The sequence below is a fragment of the Neodiprion virginianus genome, chromosome 3, assembly GCF_021901495.1.
Source record: "Neodiprion virginianus isolate iyNeoVirg1 chromosome 3, iyNeoVirg1.1, whole genome shotgun sequence".
Lineage (NCBI taxonomy): Eukaryota > Metazoa > Arthropoda > Insecta > Hymenoptera > Diprionidae > Neodiprion > Neodiprion virginianus.
In genome coordinates this window covers 2,437,804-2,460,749 of record NC_060879.1, presented here as the reverse complement: position 1 = coordinate 2,460,749, position 22,946 = coordinate 2,437,804, and the positions used below count along the sequence as shown (strand labels likewise).

Sequence of the window (22,946 nt, the reverse complement as noted above, 5' to 3'; positions counted from 1 at the left end):
GCGAGATTGAAAAATCCGCGTAAAGAAAAAGGCTGAAGAGAAATGAAACTCATGACGAACGTTGCGGAAATATAGAGACGCAGAGAGAGAGAGAGAGTCGCGCTGATTGCTGATTGCTGATTGCCGATTGCTTTCAGCGTAATTAGACCACCCGTCGGAAATTCTATGGATGTCCAAGGGTGGATCGTGAGACGGCTTGGCATGTACAGCGGGGTTATATTTTGCGGGGGTTGGGCGTAAGGATTTCGGAGTGGCGTGGGAATTGCGTCCGTAGGAAATTCTCGGTATCAACCGCGAGTCCTTTAACTCCCATTACCGGAAGTTGGGGGAACAGGGAGTTGTTCAACGGTATCCCCGATGTTCTCCGATAGACGGACGAACGGATGGATAAATGAACGAATGGATGGATGGACGGACGGACGAATGGCGATTTCGGATTCGCGGTAAACCGCTGCTTCGATCCGTCGGACGGAGAGGCTCACCCTTATTTCTCGGTGCATGGATTGAATTTGCCGACAACCTCGAGGGTTAAACGATATTGATAAAATGACGAAGTAAGAAAACGAATAGAAAAGAATTAGGTATAACGGTGATCAAAAAGAACGGGAAAATCGTTTGCTTTCTCTTTTTTATTTTTTTTTATTTTTTTTTTTCAAAATTTACATCATTTTTATTCCTGTGTGCTTCGGAGGAAGATTGACGATAATATTACGATACGGTTGATCAAGCGATTGGGAAAAATGTATAAAAAACTGTTACACTACGATGTATTGTATACGTGATATCGTATAACGGAAAATAAATATTTCTCAGTTTCAAAATCAGAAATTAATTTCATTTCAAACCAAACCTTTCACAGATACGTAATCCGAGAGAAGGAACAACGAGCTAACGATATCAAATTTTTTTTTTTCTTCCGAGCATACGATAATTTACAGTACCCTAGAATTGATGAAAATCCGTATCATTAAAAATCTTTCGATACTAAGAACCGAGTTTTTGCGATCAAAAATCAACCCCGATGAAGTCAAAATTCATCACATCTTGCACGTAATCGAATAAACAGCGATTTGAACATCGATGCCTCGTTTCTCGAATGATAGACGGTAGATTTTATAAAAATTATACAAATATAATTTGACGAATATAAAAAAACGATTTCCGTAACCTAAGAAATTCGATCCTTCGAACCGTTCTTACTATTATCATCGTCATTATAAACCTTATTATTACCATTATTGTTATACATAATTGTACGTACGAACATATGTATAATGCATGTAGGTGTCGCGGTAGATTTGGGGAGGGCAGAAAGGAAAGGAAAGGAAGGGGGGGCGAAGTTTGCCCCGTTATCCCGACGGGGGTGAGATAAACTCGCGCGTTATGGTAATGTATGGTAATACCGACACTCCCCGTAGCCGCATCATGAAAATATACCCAAATTTACGACGATAACTGGCATGGCAGGGCGACGCCGAATCCACCCTCCAATGCTGGACCCGCAACTCGGGTCCGTCTGCGTGGAGATTTTTCGTCAACGATACGGTGGGGGGTGAATGGGGGAAGTTATGCGCGTAAAGAATTTCCGAAGATCGCCAACGTTTTGCGTTTTATCTTCTTTTTTTTCTCTGTACAATCGATCTTCGATTCGAATTCTCTGCGGAATATTCAATTTTATCTTTAACTACGAATTGTAATTTTACAAACGAAACGATTACTTCTGTTTAACAATTTTTTAATCCTTTTTTTTCTCCGCCGTAGCAACGATTCAAAGTATCTGTACACGGACGATACTGGAGATAGATTCCTACAACAACATTGTTACCGACACTCGGTCAAGTGAGAATATCCCCACCCCAAGAAAATTTCAGAAAATGGTTTGCGTCTTGGTTAAGCGTCGGTAACAATGTCGGTAAGGGAATCTGTTTAAGAGCCCGCTGTGCAAACCTACTGTTCGACAAGGATAACAATTGTAATCCGCATTGTTAGAAGAAAAATAAAACACCACGGAAAAAATTAAAAATCTACAACTTTCGTGAAATAAATTAATCTGAAACGCTTTACGAGACGATCTTCGTTCATTGATTCCTCTCTCTTCTATAATTACGTACGTACGAATCCGCGAACAAAGAAAATAAGAAAAAATCAAAAATACGAAAGAAAAAAATACTTATCAAATATCATATTTTCAATCATCTCTCGCGTGAGAAAAAGTATCGTTTAATAATGAAAAAAAAAAAAAACGTTTCAACGACGACTCATCCACCGTTCGCGTTCTAGATGATTCGATTCATTGTTGGAGGAAATAACTTGGATCATACAAATCGCACGTTTGTTAGCACGATTTATAGGCATATGCATATACGTACATACATTCATCCGGAAACTTAAATACCGACGTTACACAATGTTACCCAGATACCAATTAATCTGTGCAAACTTTGAGACAAAGTTTCCACTTCGTCCGAATCACATTACATAGCACATATATATCGACGAGGGTATTATGTATTTAACCGCTGTACGCACAGCATTGCGGATTAACCCGTCTATAAATTATCGCCACGTCATATCGCAGTCTCGAAACACTGTACAAAACATCAACGAACCCGCGACAATTCACGCGATCAAATCAACAAGCTCCGTTCGTCCGGTTCCATTGATTCGTAATCCATTCGTTGTAGAAAAATCGGTTCTTCTCGGTCTCGATTATCACATAAATTGTTTCCTTGTGTCGCGAAGAAAAGAGAGAAAGAAAAAAAAACAAACAGAACACAATCATAAATTCTGATATACTCTATTCCGAGAGAAAGAAGAACACACGCACAGGCGCAAGTGGAAATAACGGGAAAGATGATGAATAAAATTACACGTTGTAATGACTGACCTTTGACAGCGTTGAGCTTGTTGCCGACCATCTGCTTGGCCACGAACGCCGCCATCTTGAATAACTTTTATCCGCTTCCTTAGATTCTTTTCCTTTTCCTTTCCTCTCTTCTTCTTCTTCTTCTTCTTCTACTTCTTCTTTGCTCTTCCGCGCTGCTGTCTTAGCCCTCTAAGCCCTGCGTACTGTAAGAAGAGAAAAAGGGTTTCTTACAGTATAGTTCCCAGGAGGAAAGAAGAGCTACTGTGGCGAGCCGGTCTTATGAGTCGGATGCTGGATAATATCGATCCCCCCCATCCCTCGTCCCCTTTGGTCTCAGCGGCTAATAACTCCCCCGTATTTTCTTCTTCCTTACACCAGCATCGCGGATATATTCGTTAAGAAGTCGGCAGGTATTTGCGGGGTTCGAAAGTTAGCGAGGGAGGATGTAAAAAAAAAGCTCATTAAGTAAGAAGAATTTCAACCATCTCACTCTTCCGTACGTCACTATAATCCTGACATGCTGCTGGATTTGCGGATAATACACGCATACATATATATGCATATATAATGTTTTAACATTCGCATTATGTACAATCGCAGTTAGACATAAGATAACTGCGCTGATAAAAAAAAAAAAATTGTACAAGAAATTTGACATTAATTTAAATAAACTTCGTTTCACTCGACGACACGAAACATTTCCCCCGTCACTTTTTTATTAATAACCGTAACGTTCCTTCGAATTGGAAATGGAAAAAAAAAAAAAAAACACTTCATTCGCCATATTTGTTCGGCACGCATAATTTGGTAAATTCAATAAATCCATTCTCTATGATTAGTTTGTTAGCTTCCTACGGAAAACACAAACATTATTTTCAAGCGCGAAGGGGATCTGGAAGAAAAAAACAAATCAAGCTAAAAAATGCGACCGCTGCGGATTGAATATCGTTAAGAAGAAAAACAACAAAGAAGAAAAGAGAACGTCTAATTGTGTATGTACAAAGAATGAAGAGAATAAATAATAAAGTAGACACGTGTGTGTGTGTGTGTGTGTGTGTGTGTGTGTGTGGAAAATGGAATCTGGCGAAAGACGGTAAAGCGATACCGACGCCACATGAAGGAGACGCGACGCGACGACGCCGGGCAGTTCTGCAGAAATCGGGCGTCGCGACGTCTGGGCGCCTCGCTAACCTCGTGGAAAACACTGCACAACCTTCGGTGTTTTCGCTCCGCGCATACTTCCGATTGGAATGAAAACAGAGAGTGAGAGTGAGAGAGCGAGAGAGCGAGAAAGAGAGAGAGAGAGAGAGAGAATGTTCTTTTTATTATGCAACGATATAAGACATAGGTACATAAATTGCGGCGATGGTAAAATAAGGCTATATCGTACACGAAATAAACAAACAAAGAAGTTTTCCAAATTTCCTCAAATACGACGATCAAATGTTCAGATTTTTTTTTTTTTTCATAATTCTTCATGTATTCCATTTTCAAGTTTTTTCAAAGTGATATAATCGTTCATTAAACTCCAACTCAACCTAATTTGCAATTAATTTACCTTTCCAACTGTAATTCTCGATTATAATATATTTTTTTTTTTTTTTTAATCAATATTACTTCGATTATTGCTCAAACCTTTCGACACTTTTACACGATCGGAAAGCCAAGAGTAAACGGGAACAAAAAGCTAATTACTTTTCAAAATCATTTTAATACATCGACTAACGATAAATATATGCACGGTACGATTTACTGCCTTTTTAAACATCGAGAAAATAAAAAAAAAAAATAAAAATAAAAAAAAAAAGAAGAACCGCTTCTTTCTTAAAGATTAGTGAAAGATTTCTTTTTGTTCTGACCGGAAGTAGTGTGGAGCGATTAAAATGAATTCGAATTCACCCTCACGCGCTGCCTTTTCTGCTGCTCGAAATGCTTTTACCTCGTAATAATTACACACGCAAACAGGATGAATTAATTTCACAACAGGGTTATACGTATAATGTATGTTATTTATATATATATATATTTATGATACACAAGTGTCCGTGAATATAATGTATACGTACGTAAAGACAAGAGTACATGGTTTGAATATTGAGTAAATTAATTAACAGGATGGCTCGATTGCTTTGTAAACATCTTGGGTAAACGCTCTTTTCTCTCTCTCTCTCTCTCTCTCTCTCAACATATATACATAATATATATCCACATAGACATAATACGGACATTGTATACTTTATACCGGGGGGGTGGGGAAAGAGAGAGAGAGAGGGTAGACAAAGCTGCCGGGGGATAAAAAAAAAAAAAAGGTAATTTCACTCATCCCTTCTGCGTATGAAATTTAAAAATACGTCGAGTTCGGTTTCTGTTGACCGAAACACGAAGGGAACATAAAGGAAAAAAGGCGAAAATGAAAATGAGAATCAACAACGAAAATGTAAATTATGAATTTTGCCTAATACTCGGTGTTGGATGGATGCTTCGTAATTGTGATTATTTTTTTCTTAATATTTCGTTTATCGTATCGTCAACCCAACGCAATTGTTTCAAATCGATCGTTCGTTGAACAGACAACGATGATAAAATATTTTGAAATTTGTAAAATAATCTGATTTTATAAAAAAAATTATCACATATCTGCAAATCGCAATTTTGACAGTAAAAATAACGCTAAAAAACCGAGTCGACGTTGAAGCCTTGTTTAACTAAAAAAAAAGTAGAGCAAACCTCGGAAACTGATTTTGCGCAGCAATAATCAAAAAAGGATCGACGATAGCGCAAAATGGTTTTGCGTGCCTGGTTTTTCGTAATTTCAACAATACTCAAACGGTTTTTTTTTTTTTTTTTTCAACGACACCCGTTTTACTCAATTTTTCTAGTTACTGTAAGAAATAAAATTTTTCTCAGCGTACGCGACACGATACCTTTTATATATATATACATAACGTATATAAATCTAATTCAGGTTTATCAAGCGTTCGCAAGGTGTGTAAAATGGGGTGTAAGATTTCGTTACACAAGAAGACAACCCTCGCCTTACCCTCTGTGCGTTATATATATATATATATATATATATATGTATACACGAGTTGCATAGCTGGCACAACGGGATAGAATTACCCGTCGAGAAGTGGGTAGAAAGGTAACCCGAAACCCTCCGGAAACGGGATATAATCCGGAGGAGAGATTTTCTAGCAAAAACGTATACGTAACAAATATTGATATAAACATGAGTGTACGGAGAGCTTGGGAATCTCACGCTCACCTGAATACGTCAGAATTTTCACGCAGCAGTTACGCAATTTACACCGTTCAACCTCTAGTTCTATTTGCAATGATTTGTTTCTTGAGTGGTGAGGCAAAAAAAAAAAAATCAATAAATAAATAAACAAAGAAACATCAAATTGTATAACTGTTTTGATTAAAATTCCAAAACTCTCGAGAAATTCGTCTGTTTGCGAAAAAAAAAAAAAATCCTCAAAATGTAAATATATTCATTTAATTTTATTCAAAAATGAAACCATTTTTTCTCCAAGAATTATTATCTATAAACCTTCTACAATTGACGTTAAAAATTTTTCCTTCATATTATAATACATATGGTCAAATTTCTATAATCAATTTAATAAACTGATTTACTCCATCGAGATTTGTAAATGAGATTTTAGCTTTCATGTTATTAAAAAAGAAAAAAAAAAAAACGGCGCTTGCACAGATAAAAGCAGTTATTAATATCATTGTTGTTGTTATTATTATTATTATTATCATCGTCATCGTCATAATTGAAACGCAAGGTACGCGAAATCAGTTCATCGACGAATCGTTCCCCACTTGGCAAATTCTTATCCCCTACTTTTCCTCTTTTCACACTCACTCTCTCTCTCTCTCTCTTCTTTGCGCTAATAATAAAAATCATAAAAAGGCACGTAGCGCCCGCTTATTGTAGTCAAGTACAAGGATACCACTCGTCTGGTTTAAAAAACAAAGAAAAAAAAAACGACTTTCGCATCTTAAGTATTTTTATACATATAAAGTATACCATGTACATCATGTATCTGCTAAACCGTTCAATTAAAAAAAAACAAAAAACAAAAAAATGAGACGAAATAAGCGACGTGTATTTTTTTTTTCGTTTTTGTTTTTGTTTCAAATTTAGTCAACAGCTCAGAATTATAAACTTTATACAGAATCGCGTAATTTATTAATTAATTGCAGGTATATTATATTTGGATCGCACATGTCTTCAAAGATTTTCAAGTTGTTCAATTTTTTTTTTTTTCTCTTTCATTTCCTCACTTTTCATCTCGAAGTCAACAGAATCGCAGTCATCCTCTCCACCGATTCTCAGTGTTTCTCTTTTCCCTCATTCTCCGTTTTCTCGTCGTTATTCGCGCATAAAAAGCACCGATCCCAAGTTTTTGCAAATTTGATAAAAATTAATAAACCCTGACGAGGCAAAAAGGGAAGGAACGAAGGAAGAGAGGAAGAAAGTAAAGCTCAGAAAAATTGCTAAATCGATGGGAAAACTCGGCCCCGAAGCGAGACGGGCGAGAGAGGGAAAAAAAGAAGCAAAAAACGAAGAAAAGGGGAAAAAAAGTACGTGTGTGTTTAGGCGTTAGCAAACAGCAGATGAGCTTGAAAGTCGGAACTCCTTGAAAATTTTTCAAGTATTGAAAAAGGGAGGGAAAAAGAGAAAGAGAGAGAGAGAGAGAGAGAGAAGGAGAGCAGACTCGATTCAACTCTGCAGGCTGAACCAGAAGTTAAATTCCCGCGCTTCTTGATCCTGCAGGACTCGAACTGCACGGATTTGCTAGCTGAAGTAGAAGAATCCTGATTTTAAATTCGGTTTTAGTTTGCATAAGCCGCAACTAAACACGCGAAAAATCTTCGCTCTATTCTTTTTAACGTGAAGATATTTTTTGTTCCGTCCCGCGTTCCCTCCGCAATTTCTTTGTTTTCTTTTTCTCATTCTCATTCTTTTCCCTCTCTCACTCTCTCACTCGCACTCTCTTCCAAAACCCAGTTTTTTATTTCCATCTAGTTTTCTTTCTCTGTCTACAAATTTTCTGGTATTTTTTTTTTTTTTTCTATTTTCTTGACCCACTTTCGCACAAGTTTTTCCCCCCTCGAATTCGCGTCAATGTCTATATAATATATAGATAATAATTTCGTGACCATATATATATATATATATATATATAAATGGATAGAACTTCGCAAATTTCTTTTTTTCTTCTCCATTTCTTGCGAAACAACTTTTCAAATCTTTCTCCATCAATTTTTCTCACAAATTCATACGTGTATTGTTTTTAATTTTTATTTTTTTCATTCATTCTCACGTGGGAAGAAAATAAAAATTAAAATCAATATTCGTAATGCTCGTTTAAATCGAAATATATCAATCATAATCGTTACACGAATGCGAAGAAATTAAACTCATTGGATTCTTGTTGAATTATTCTGTATACGTGAATAAAAACAAAAGCAAAACAGAACAAAAAAAAAAAAAAAAATTGCAACTATAGAAAATTCGCACCGATCAGACAAAAAGTTTGAATTCATAAACAAATTCACTGTAATTGTACACTTTCTAGTATTTGCTTGGTTCTGAATTTCAACTGTCCAAACGGATGTCAAATTTCGCCAAGTTTTGGTTCCGTCTGTGTTTTTTTTTTCTTCTTTCTTCCATAGTGAAATTCCAGACCGCTTCATTCGTGGATACACGCATTCATTCCTAACAATTTAATGAAAAGGTAAATTGAGCTCAGTGTATTTCCGGTGGTTAATTTAATTATCCAACACCGCACGAGTTCCCTTTTTCCTCCGCTTAATTTACGGGACTCCGAGGAATCTTTTATTACATACCTGTATACGCACGCTTGATGCGTACGTGCGTAATAAACAACGAGTATCTTGAAGTATATTTTCACATCTGGAGACGTAATTAATTACGATCGTTTAGTATAAACATACATGGATATATTAGGGTGTGCGGTAAGAAGAATAAATTAATTATTTTTCTTCGTTCAAACAAGAGTTGGAAAATTTTTATCACAGTACTTTGTCAACGTAGAGTCAAATTTCCTACAAGAATTAGTATTTAGATAATTCAGAAGTCAAGCTATTTACAAACAGGAAAATGTTTTTTTTTAATTTTCCGATTTAAAGACAAAAGGGAAATAAACTCGAAGCGAAACGGCGTGCTTTTGAAAATCCTCATTTTAAATCGTCATAATTTCGAATCGATTCAAGATTTGAAGTGCACATTTCTTTTTCGATCAAAATTTAACCAAAAAAATTTAGATTTTGTATCAAATTTACATTCTAAGTAAGCGAATTTTCATTATTATTATTGAAATTATTTTTGAATATCTTTTTCTCTTCTCGTTTCTTTACTTTGACTTTTTTTTCTTTCTCGTTCCCGAGTTAATGACAGTTTCCTGATGGATCGTGCGAAGAGATTAATCGGCTGACCGCGTCGAAAGCTCACCCTACGTAGCTTTGTCCGGAAATCAGAAAATTTGTCGGTCGGAAGTTGATCGGCCCTTTAAAGAGCACGGATCTCAAGTTTCCGCCGGAAAGTTCGCTGATCCGAAAGCGCAGCTTTAACGAAAACGATATAATCCATAACAATGCTGCAGCTTGCTCGCTGCTTTATACAATATACGTAAAAATTTGTGCTTTCGATTTTTTTTTTTTTTTTTTTCAATTGTTGCAATCACCCCGAAAATGAAAAAAGTTTGTGGAATCATCTCAATGATTTTAGTTGAAATTACTAGGCTCAAGTTTTTTGGCTTACCGATAACGAAGCCAAGTTCAGACGTTTGAAATTTGTATTGTCGAATCAACTGTAGTGGTTAAAAAAAAAAAAATTAAAATATTTTTAATCTTTTTACGTAATATGATACACGAAAGCTTTTGAATCGTTAATCAGGAATCTCAGTTTCTAGGTTATTAACAGTTTGTGTTTTGTGAACTTTGAAACCTGCAGCGTGAAAACGAGACGTTCGAGGTCTCACATTTTCATTCTCCTATTTTTGAATTTGACGAAAAAAAACGAATTTTGTACAACAGATGTAAAAAAATGTTGCGGAAATGTAAAAAAAACCCCTTCATCGTTTTTAACAATTTCGTAAATTTCTTGCTTCTCTCCACTTTCGAATATCGATACTAATTGGCTGCGTTTGCATATTTATAATAAAGGTGCTTTGTACATAATGCATAATGCATTTCTCGCTGTACGTATATAATTTGTATTGTACATACCTATATTGTATACATGTATATATATATATATATATATATATATGTATACGTGATTATATACCCAGGCAGAGATACGAAACACAGCGGCTGACATTTACAACGCGATTGCAGGCTGGTACAGCTTTAACGGCATTATCTCGAATGATAAATGAACGCTGCCTTCAAGCCAGGGCAGATTCATTCGTCTGCGATATAATACTGAAGTAGTACTATGGTTATAGAATTGTAGTATTGTCGTGGTCGTAAACAATGCACCGCCCCATGGAACTCGAGAAATAAGGCTATTCGGAAGAAAGTCTCGTTGAAAAGCAGCGATAAAATAAAATCGTCAATTTCAACCGCGATCTAATCTCGATATGTTCTCGATACACGTACATTTTACAATACAAATTTGTACTCGTTTGTTTAAGAAAACGGTAGAAGAAGAAGACGAAAGAAAAAAAACAACAAAGAAAAGCAAGAAAATAGGTAAACCGTTTTTTGCCGATTTTGTAAAAAGACAATTAAAAACTTGTCGAAAAGAAAATTACAAATTTCATTCAAGTGTAGTTCGCGTTGAATATATTGCCAAGTTAAAATTTTTAATTTGTCAACTTTAACCCTTGTTCGTGTACAATTCTGTAGAATCACGTACTTGACACCCTGGGGTCATCTGTACCCCAGCGACAAAAATTGTTGTGAAAAATAAACTGTCAAGTATTTTCGTTTCAAATTTGTTTTCGAAGTTCTTGAAAGGTTACTTTTCGAAACCATGCAGCTTATATAACAAAACATCAATTAAAAAAGAAAAGGCGCGGGTTCGTTTATACCCCAGGCTGTAAAACAAGGGTTAAAATTAACGAATCAACCCCTAATTTATATTTCAATTTTCCAACCGTCGTTCTTTTCTTCGGATCAATGAGCGTTGAAGCGATTTGTTATCTTCATCTCCTTCGTTTTGGGTCTTTTTTTTTTTTCTTGTTTCTCTTTTCATCTTGAGGAAAGATGGATGGAGATTTTTTTTTTGCTGAGCTTTTCTCATGGTTCGCAGATTTTCGCAATTGTTGAATTATACGCGTCGACGCGCAGGGTCTGCTACAATGTACATATATATGTATATTATGTACGTGTAGGTATGTAACTTATATACATATGTATACGCCATACATATTGCATATATTATTAAAACGAGGAAGAACGCGTTTGTACCCAAAACTTTTGACGTTCGGGGTATTCAAATTTCGAACGCTGGATCGTAATAAAAAGTTTTGCCTGTATATTTTTATAGTTAAACTTTTCCTTTTCTTTTTTCTTTTTTTTTTTTTTGATACTCCTGGATCCTTTCGTTCGCGTACATTTTTAATATATATTTTTTACATTTCATTTCATATTTTTTTTTTTTCACTTCACTTCATCCTACGACACACGACGTTGATCTCGAACAACATTTCAAACACGTCAAATAAATTCTTTACAATTATCCAGATGTGTTTTACCGCGCGTTTCTTACTTTTTTTTTTTTGTTTTTTTTTTCATTTCATTATTAAAACAGGCATAGCGGTGTGACAAGTATTTCAACGATTCTGTATCAATGAATCGACAAATCTCCATCTCGTTTTGGACACAACTTGATTCTCAAAGAGCCATTGATGCCTGCGATATAATATGTAGATGAAAAAAACCACCCGGGCCAATATACAGTGTGCGAAGATTTCCCCAACGTGTGATAAGAATTCTTCTTCTTGTATGCTTTTTTTTTCATCTTCTCAGATTCGCTTTGACAATGTAATAATAATATGGAAAATGTGTTATCCGTTGATTTGCTGAGTCGTGAAGAAAAAAAAAAAAAAAAACTGAAAACTTTCTTATCGAAAATATTAATTGGTACAATGTACGTGACGATTCGAAATTAATTAAACGGCAAAAAAGACTAGGTACCAGAATACCTCGATTAATCCTAATCCTCTTTGCATTAAAATTGAAACTGCAAAATCCCAGCCTCGTAATTACGACGTCTTTTCTTCTCCTTATTATTAATATTTTTGTTACTATTATTATTATTCTAATTTTTAAATTCCTTTCAAAAAATGAAAATGTATGTATATTGTTATAGTTTTGACTAATATTCGTTATAAATTTAATTCCGCTTTACGTCAGAATTCAACAATATGTTATAATACATTGCTACGGAAGCAATTGGTTAAGAGACTAAAATTTCAACCCCAGACGACAAGAATTGAGAAGATTGACAAGAACCAAGTATAAGAACAGTAAGATTGAGAAATAATTCATACATACTTTACAATTGGCTGATAACTTTCAGCGCTGAAAATATATCGAGTATATAATACAATACAACACATACACGTAACATCATTAATAATTGACAAGAGGGATGAATAAAAAAAAAAAATTATATTCTTTCGGAAATATTTATCGCGCACAGTCAACGGAGATTTTTCGAAAAGGCGAAAAATCACGTTTTACGCAATCTCGACTATCTCGAAGATCGTGCGGTAGGAAAAATTTTCTACCACGCGGACTTCCGTCCGTTGTATGGAAGAATTATTATCTCCCTCCAACCGTTAAAATTGGATTTCCTACGTGTTCGTCAAATGGCGAATACAAAAACTCGATGCCGCACCGGTGAAAAAAACCGCACAGCGATTTCCTTTCACGAGGTTTAATATTACGTTATAAACTATGGTTTCGCGAAGTGGAAGGTCGAAAGAAAAAAAAAAAAAAATAGAGGTTTCATTTCTTTTTTTTTTTCTTAGGCATTCTAACGCATACTATACATACGTCTAAATCGGTTGCCTCCTACGTAAATAATGGTAAATAAAAACGGTCCGTGTAAACTTTTCCTCCGAGAAAATGTAGCCGATCAGCTCCGCGGTGGGTATAAAATTTTTATGCATACGCCGGAATCGGGTATATATAAATGAACGAAACCAGATTCCCAACCTCTGCGTTACATACGTAAATACATACATACACGGACGTACATCGTATACCTCGTGATATTATTATTGTAATACTGGAACCGCAGAGTCCCGAATCGTATTAACCGGTATTACTATCGGTAATCAATTTCCGTCGTATTTAATATCTCTACGTAATACAATATACGTGACATTATTATACACACAATTTCGCTGAACGGATTTGACGATGAGAAAAATAATGGAAAAACGGTGACACGCGTATCGTGATAAATTTTTCGTACGTTACAGGGGAAAGTGAATAAAGGTGTCTGTGAAAATTTGTTTCCAATTTCATTCCAGATTTCTTCGCTCAATTATTTTTACTTCGATGTTAACTGATGCGTTAGCTTACAAAATTCTCACCCATTAACTGTACGCTCAGATTAATCGAAATCTTTCGATAAAACGATATGGAAAAAAATTTACACGATTTTTTTTTCAACCTTACCATCCGTCGAATATTTTAGAAAACTCGTTAAATTTTACTTCACGGTATGTATTATCGTGTTTCAATTTCTTGACAAGAAAATAAGGTAAATATCCTCAATCTGCTTCGATTTAAAAATGAAGAATCGTAAAATTTTTCCCACGCAAGCTTGTAAAAATTCATTCATCGTATCGATGAGATAAAAAAAAAAAAAAACCGCTCAATACAAAAACTTTAATTTCATTATTACCGTGATAAAAATTTCGTCCGTAAATTCAATATCGACTCTTTGAATTCGTAAAAGCCACTCCGAATAAAATACTAATAACAAAACAAAACGGTTGCATTCGATACGCAATTAAAATTATCATGTATCAAAAATCTATTTATATTCTTATCTGAAGAAGACAGAAACAAAAAACGGAACATAAAAAATCTAGATCAGAAATAATCAAAAAAAAAAGAACCTTGCCCTCTTCTCGTACCGTCACTCTCAATTTCGACGCAGGTTTTAGTTTTTTACAATTTTCACAATATAAATACCGCATATAGTCAAGTAATTGTCAATCATACGAAATATAGTGGTAAAATTTTCTTCTAAAAAATCGGTACGCCGCCATTAATTTTCTGTAATTATTCTCACGTTGCGACGAAAAACCTGAAATTAAAAAAAGAAAAATAACAAAACTAAATCTCAAAAACATGTCCAAAACCTCTCAAGATCCTCCGAAAAGTATTTCTTCCCTCGAACAACGGCACATTGACCGGACGTTTCAATTTCAAAGTATAAACGGGTTAATTCTTACAATATTCATCCGAACCCAAGTGGAAAAGTCGCGGTTAGTCGAGACGCGGCGCAGCGAGTCGTCTACACGAATCACTCACTGAACCGGAGTTTAAAGTCTGAAGATGAGATGAGTTTTTAATTATCTCGAGTAGCGGTATAAATTAGTTCACCCTCCCGCCGTGTTTGAATCTACTCTCGTATCTCTTCTCCGAAGATACGTACACGTGTATATAAATTATACAATTTTACATTGACGATATATAAAATATATACACATGTATACATACAGGTTATATACAAAGTTTTGAACAACTTGTCAAGAATTCGCGTTTGCGGCTGATTTAAAGACAAATTCTACGAGCGAAATAATTAATCATTCTTTTTCTCAGTTATTATCATTACTGTTGTTGGTATTTTTTTTTTTTTTTTTCATCCACACTCTCTCCTTATTTTCTGATCCAATCCCGTAAGTTGAAAGATTCTGTAAGAAAAAAAAACTGCGAGCTATAATTTTCTTTTTAAATATTACAATTATACTTCGTCGTAATACAATCATGTACAGAATTTATGCATGTGTGTTGTATATTTTTATTTTTTTTCAATCTTACAATGCAACGGTAATTACTGTATTCACTCTTATAAAAAAAAAAAAAAAAAAAAATAACAGAGTTGAAGAAATGTTTTTTGTTCTTTTTTTCCAGAAATTCTTCGTCCGTTGATTCTCGGATGATAAAGAAGAAAAAGATTCGAAAAAAAATTTCACCGCAGTTCTGTAAACTAAACTTAATCACTGGACCATACATTTGTAGCTAGTTTTTTTCATTTTCTTTTGTGTTTTCTTTAGTTTTTCCTTCGTTCGGTTCGTTTCATTTTTTCATTTTTTTGGCGCTCGCTTTTGCTAATCGAGAAGAAAGAAAGAAAGAACGAGAGAGAGAAATACTTTGTTCTTCGCGATGGGATCCCTTTGTCCGTTGTAAAGTCCCCGGGAGACCGAAGCTAGGATCCCGCGATAACCAAAAACCCCTGGGAATACATGCGGGGGTAGGTGATGTTTTTGTTTTTCTTTTCCCCCGTCTTCCTTTTCATTCTCTTCTCTCGTTCCATTTTTCCTCTCTTTGTGAGAAAAAGAAAAAGAAAAAACGACGAGCAACGGTGCGGTGAGTTCTGTTCATCGTAGAGAACCGATGTTCTCATTTTTTTAATTCTTGGCAAAAATTGACGTATCGCCACTTTCTTCACGAGAAAAATTCGTATAATGTTTTGGGCCTGTTTAAAGACGAAACTGTTTGAAGCAGAGGCCCCGGACGCAAAAATTAAGCTACTCATCCGATGTCTCCGTTTACGTGAAACAACTTTTGTCCGAAACATTTTTCAATTTAATGCTTAGTTTTCGATACATTTGAGCATATTTTTTTTTTTTTAATGGGACAAATTCTTCACGATCATCGCTCTCGGGTAATTTTCTAATTACTTGATTCTCCGTTAGTTGCAACATTTCTGAGGATCAAAGATCGAATAAAAGTTTTTTACTCATCAGGTATCGTCATAATTAGTCAATTTCAAAAAGTGTAAAGCCAAAATTTCGTTCGATGGAATTTTTATTTTTTTTCTTCACTTTTTTTTTCAAATCGATCTCTACCTTGGCGTGATAAGACTGAAAGAGATAAGAAAAAAAGATGGAAAAAAGGTAAATGAAAGTTACCGATTAAAATTGAAAAATCCTTGCCATTCTGTTTGTTAAACGTTTCTACGCTGCAATTCAACTCATGGATATAATTATTTTCATCCCCTAACTAAATTACGGTCAAGAAATTTCGAATTTCATTATTTCTCAATCTTGGACTTTTCCTCATTCTCTCCCTAAATTTTTTTTTTCTTTTTTTTTTGTTTTCGCGACAAACAAGAGCTGAAGAATTCATAAAAAAAAAAGAAATAAAAAAGAAAGAAAAACACGGTGTCGATGTATCGAATAATTTTTCTCTCTTCAATGAAAAGCACCGGGGTTGTCGCTTTTCACAGCTTCGTTAGCACATTTGTCGATGTTTCAATGCAACTGATGACGCACACCACGCTTAGGCGTAACAGGGATCTCTGATTTTGCAAACTCGATTTTACCACCCCCACCACACTCGAATCTCTAAGATTTCAGCAGACGAGTTACAAGCAAGTAAGACGCCTCGCCTCATCGTCAGCCACGATCTTGATCAGCCTTGACGAAGGCTTTGACGTAATTGAATCAAACCGAGGGAAACTGGATCTCCGTGCCTCCCGTTGTACGTCTGTAATATACAGTCCGTCGCGAACATGTCTAGGGTGAGGGGGGAAATCCTGAAATACCGGAAAGTCGACGAATGATCAATCTACCGGAAGTGGGAGTTTCGATAAGTCATCCGGACCAGACTCCGTTTTATCCGATAAAGTATTTTCAGAACAGCCGGCATTCCGAATGAACAAAGCGCGGAACGTGAAGATACGGAAAAACGAACGTTACCAAATTGAAAATTGAGAGCGGCTGATACTCGGAACGGTGAGAAAAATGAAAAAACTATCTGTCGGAAATGAAAGTTCCGAAGGAGCAAAACCTTGAGCCGCAAAATGCGAAAGGCCGAAATAGCGAATCTCCCGAGAATTCGGAATTTGTGAAATTCTTCAACTCGACGCCAGTCTTATCGAGCGTCGCCGAAGAAGAAAAGAAGGCAAAGGAATCGGCAACGTGTTTTTAATAACATTTAAGCGGCGCATCTTTTTCCCCGTGCGTTCAATTTATCCGCGACATTGTCACGTCGAATCGCGTTCCACGTTCACGTCAGCTTTCTCGTCTCGCTTCGCAATCGTAACGCGTCATCCGTTGGCTGCAAGTTGTCGCCTTGCGTTGGAGGGAATAAACGTGTTTCCAAAGTCCTGCAACCTTTCGGTATTTTGTCCGTTCCGTCTTATCGGCTTCCGGGATTCTTACCTTTCTAATCTTCGGTCAGTCGTGGTTGACAAATTCGGATTTGTAGATTTTCGAAAAAGGCAAGAGCCTGACGTTTGAAAAGTCGACGTTTCGACTCTTCGGTATTCTCGCGATTCGATATTTTTCTCTTCGTAATTTTATCCAAAATCAAAAAAAAAAGTAAAATAAAATTCGGTATAACTTTATACGTACGTTTCCACATCATCAATTTTTATTCTTCTCGACAAGACAACCTTTTCGTATTTGTGATCTGTTTACATTTTAACTTGACCTTGCAGCTTCCCCCTTGCAGTTCGATAACAATTATTCAACGGATGAATTTTCCCTAATAACATAAAAATATCTAAAATCGCACGTACGTTACGTACGTACCGCGACGCGTATAATACATACAGACCGTACATACTTTTACACGAAGGCACATCCGTCCGTCCGTCCATCCATCCATCCATCCATCCATCCATCCATCTATCCGTTCGTGCAGACGATGTTCCCGTCTATCGGAAAATCCCTCAACGTCGGTGTTCCCGTTACCCCGGCATCGCGGCAGGAGGTCAACCCCTGTTTAAAACTCCCGACCCGCAACGTCGAGAAGCTTTTAACCACTCCGCCGCCTTGTTTCATTCCATTTTACATCCAACCGATGCAAACATCGCGTAGATACCATCGGATACTTGCGTACCTGTACGTTGGTGAGATAGAAAAAATTTCGCAAAAAAAAATTCTCCCGCGTACGGTGAAAAAAAATCGAGAATGGAATCGAGATGAAAATCAAATTATTCAACAATGATTACGTTGGCAATTTATTTTCCCATGGTACGATAATTTTTATTTCACTCGTCCCAGCTGAAATCTCAATTTGTAGAAACAAAAAAAAAAAAAATTCATCACAACTATTTATCAAAACGAATCGACGTCGCAACATCGAGTTTCAGTTCGATTTGTTCTCATCTATTATTATTATTTCTTTCTCTTCTTTTCCATTCCTACTTTTATTTGTTGGCAATTTTCCACACGAGCCTTTCACAATATATTATACATTTCATGTGCACATACATGTATGTATGTATGTGAGTGTAAATATGTAATATATAGATACATAAACGGACGCAGTGGAGATTACTCGTCGTCATAGTCGTGGCATATTTGAAACCAATCCGATTACGGCTGTATCGGATTGCAAATTATTTCCAACCTCCTGGCCGCGATACCTTTTTTTGTTTGTCTTTCCTTTCCTTTTTTTTTTTTTTCATTCTTCGTGAACAAATTTCCAATATGTACAACGTACACGTATACAAGCATTAGGGTGGCTCATTTTTTAACATTATATTCTTTTTTCAAGTGCTACTCGAAACGATACGAAAAAAATAAACTAACATCTGAATACAAAAGTCCGTAAGGCGTAGAAATAACAATAAATAAAAAATATTTCAATTTTTTTTTTTTTTTCACAACATTTGTCACAAAATTTTTGAGCAGCACTTAACAAAAAACGTTAAATACCGTACAGTATAATTTACTATGAAAATAAGTAATCATTGAAGAAAATCAAACCCTTCTCAATGCGTAACGCGATTCAAAATTATATGTGAATAATGTATTGTTTGTTTGTTTGCTTGTTTGTTTTTTTTTTTGGCGAGAAAAAAAAGGAACAGAATGTAAAATTCTGTACTCGTACCTGTGATACGACGTCTTTACGCCGCAGGGAGCGACATTTCATAGAAAGCGAAACGTAACACGATCCCTAATTCCACCTCTGAATTTATATCAAAAGTTACCCAGTTAGAAATTAACACCCTGCGACAGTTTTGCAATTTTTCCGACAAATTTCACCCGCAAGGGTAGAAATCTTAACCAAGATATATCTCGCACGCATTTTCATCAAATAATAAGTGAATTGTACGTAAAAGTTGTACTGAAGGGAGTTAATCGAATTATCGAAAATATGTAATGAATAAATTACAAGAATAAATAAATGTATATACCTATATATATATATATGTTTGATGAGAATAAAACATTGAATAATTACCGATTCAATGTAAGCAAGTTTAATAAAAATTATGGACAGAGAAAAAAGGGCGAAAAAATGGTTATAACAGAGAATTTTTTTACCATTCGATCAAAACTCGAACAAGAATTATATGAAAAAAAGAAGAAGAAAAAATGGAATAAAAAAGAATGAATCGAAAACAGAGATGAAGGAAGAGAAAAGGAATATAAAAAAAAAGCAGAATGTCGCGGATTAATCAGAGGGCCTTCGGAACGAGATTTTATGCATGTCACGGATTGCTTATTTTATTTTTGGCTTTCTTACTTTTTGTCGATGTTCACAATCAAACAAGTTTTTACTCATTAACTTAGAATTTTTTTCGTCATCTTTTAGACACAGCAGCGGTTCTACAATTATAATATACAATTATGATTTTTTATTTCAATTTTTCAAATGCTTCTTTCATGACGTTTAAATTCAATTCCAAAATTTAACTGCTGTATTAAAATATATTGAACGGTCTGAAATTTAACGCCAAAATTTCAACAACGATACGATATTTGATTGATTCGAAAAAAATATGAAACTGTCCTCTTTATTTTCGATTAAATCCTAAAAATTCTCCCACCCCTGTTGCAGGCCTCGATTTATTATCGCACGATTTGAAAATCCTCCTAATATACGGGGCATTCCACGTCACCCTTCCGAACTAGGTCCGCAATTCTTTTACATCATTTTTCCAACTCTAATAAAAGAATTGTAGATTTTTTACACATTTTTCTAACCCCCCTTTACGCCCCCAGTGACTGACACATTTTATATATATATATATAAAAATCTTTCAAAAATCAACAAATTTTTTGACATCTATTACAAGACGGAGATTTCACAAGTTCGACTTTTCGCACAAGAATAAACACGCAAAAAAAAAAAAATCCTTCCGTCCAAAATCTAATCCAACAATAATAACAATATCTTATTCATTCTCATTTTTCACATTCATCGAACACGGTTCGCCGCTCGAAACCAGCGATCCGCTAGATTGTTCGACTAGAATTTTTTTTTTTTTTCAAGTTTCAACATTACGTTGGTAATACAAGCTTATGTGTACTGTACGCGATATAAAAAGTTGCGTCGCAAAGCTTCTCGTAAAGTGATCCGCACTTTTTTTTAGATATAAAATGGTGTCGTCCACCAGACATCTATTTGCACACATCCCGTATGAAGGACAGGTGAGTAGAGGATATGAGCATCGTGTAATATACGTATATATATATATATACACGTACGTACATACCATATACGTATATATGTATATATATATATATTTATATATATAGTTCGCCTCGAGGTGAAGATGTTGGTTCTGCGCAAACACCGGAGGTGAAAGGACGTCTAACGCAGGTCGGTATGTGTACAAAGTATAACGGACTGACGAGTTTATCACCATGTCTTGAAACAGAGATCGATAGATACCTGTATTACCTACCTAACGTACCTTGAATCACGGTTAAGGGAGTTCAGACCGTACGAATATCAACGCTCGGTTTTCGACAAAATTTACCAATTACACAAATTCGTGCCATAAATTGTCTAGATTGTTTACAAGATATAAACAAATATGTCTTCGCTCATTTTACACCTAAGATTCTTACGGTGGAATTTTGAACGAGAATTGAAGTTGTCGATTAGATTTGTAACGAAATGACGCTGAAATTTTTATTTATTTATCAACTTTTTTTCCAGGAGAAGCAAGTTTAATAATAATTGGTAAAGATATTTCACAATTATTCATCACTCCCGACGACGTTGGAAAAAATTATTCAAAAAGATTTATACGTGTCCAAAATATAAACGCGTTGTGAGATTACTGTATTAGAGTTGCTTTTCGGTTATAATTAATAAAAAGAAAAAAACTTCACAAGCCTTTTGTTAAGATTTTAAAACTTCCTTGAATTGATCGAAAAATCACATAAACTTCGTTGTTTAATTACATCAGGAGGATAACGTGATAAGCAATAGAAATAAATAAACAAAAACAATGTAATTTTTCCATCGTAATGCAATGAAAACAAATTAAATTAAATTCAAAAATTTTTTAAAAATCCGTCCACGCGATTCTGACTGCAAATTTTCAATCCAATGTGAAAATTCACAGTTTTAAAATTCAATCAAATCAAATTACTCGTCAATCTATCAAAGCGTGGACCAAAAATTTTCATCCAATTCAATATGAATTTGAATATCTTATTCTTCTCTTTTACATTTCTGAAAATGAATTAACAACTTCCTCACCACTTCGCGAATGAATATGAAAATTTTCTTCAAATTTTCCACTGAATCAAGAAAATTCTCACTTTCTCGACCGTGAGAAATGAATATATATATCATTTTGTTCCAAGAAGAAATTGTTATTAAATCCCCGTTTCCGTAATTCGAAACTTATACACGTACGTATATATATATATATTAGGGTGGTCCTTATTTGGGGTGTTGACGAATTCCGATAAGTGCGCCCCCTAGACACGTTTGAAATAAATTAAAAAAAATGTGTGCGAAAACGGAGCGCTGTAGTCCAATTAGAAGACGTGCCTGTAAGCTCGTTTTGTTTTTCATTTGAATAACATGGGATTTTCAGACTACTTCAGTCATTATGTTTTTGAGTTGTCCCCATGAACGCAAAAAATTCTTTTTTCACATAAATCTGTTGTTCATGGATCTCGGAATATCGTAAAATCTTTCCCGATCCAGAAAAACAGACGGCGATCAAAACATTTTAATTTTAATTATTACTTTTTAAAAAAGTATAAAGTATAAACGATGTGTTTTTAAATACACTAATTGAAATACATATTTTTTCCCACATGTACAATTACTTTTTTTTTACAAACTTATGACGTAAATAAGACTGCCTTTTAATTGGTGAAATACTGTCAAGCACCAAGCGGCTAAAAAGAGGTATTCTCACGTTGATCAATTTGCCGTCGTGTATAATATCAGGGGGATGGGGGGCGTAAAGGTTGTGATAACGACTTGTGGAAAAATATACGCGTAGTTGTACCCATGAACAACAGATTTATGTGAAAAAAGAATTTTTTGCGTTCATGGGGACAACTCAAAAACATAATGACTGAAGTAGTCTGAAAATCCCATGTTGTTCAAATGAAAAACAAAACGAGCTTACAGGCACGTCTTCTAATTGGACTACAGCGCTTCGTTTTGGCACACATTTTTTTTAATTTATTTCAAACGTGTCTAGGGGGCGTACTTATCGGAATTCGTCAACACCCCAAATAAGGACCACCCTAATATATATATATATCGGCCACATCGTAATATCGGTATAGAAAATCTCTCCGTCAGGATAAAGCATTCCGTTAATTGTCGACGAGTTGCGTGGATCAAGGATCAAAGGTCCGACCCGAAAATTATCCCTAACGAAGACGCAACGATAAAAGCGTTGCCAGGATCGATTCGACCTCTCGTCGAGAGTCTCTCGGCTGGTTTGTCCGATTCGATCCGAGACGAGTCAACTTGACCCAGGCGCAAGGGTTCAAACGCATCCTCTTATCTGCTTTCGTACCCGGCAAAATAATAACGTGTAGTCGTGGTTAAAAATTCACCCTCCGCTGCATCTCGCGTGTTCCCAAAATAGAATGAAATAACGAAAAGGTGATGAAAAGAAACA

The 22,946-nt window shown here is 35.4% G+C and overlaps 1 protein-coding gene across 3 annotated transcripts in view; it reads right to left on the bottom strand.

Annotated features, from left to right (window-relative positions):
- The window catches only part of LOC124301500 (complexin), a 228,180-nt gene that overhangs the window by 139,341 nt on the left and 65,893 nt on the right, over positions 1 to 22,946 (bottom strand). For 2 of the 3 annotated variants that reach the window (XM_046756625.1, XM_046756627.1), the window contains exon 2: positions 2,888 to 3,069. In XM_046756625.1, the coding sequence (XP_046612581.1) occupies positions 2,888 to 2,942 (55 nt within the window). In that variant the 5' untranslated portion in view covers positions 2,943 to 3,069. Of the gene's footprint in view, positions 1 to 2,887; positions 3,094 to 22,946 lie in introns of those variants that run through there. The other variant, XM_046756626.1, reaches the window with a different exon arrangement.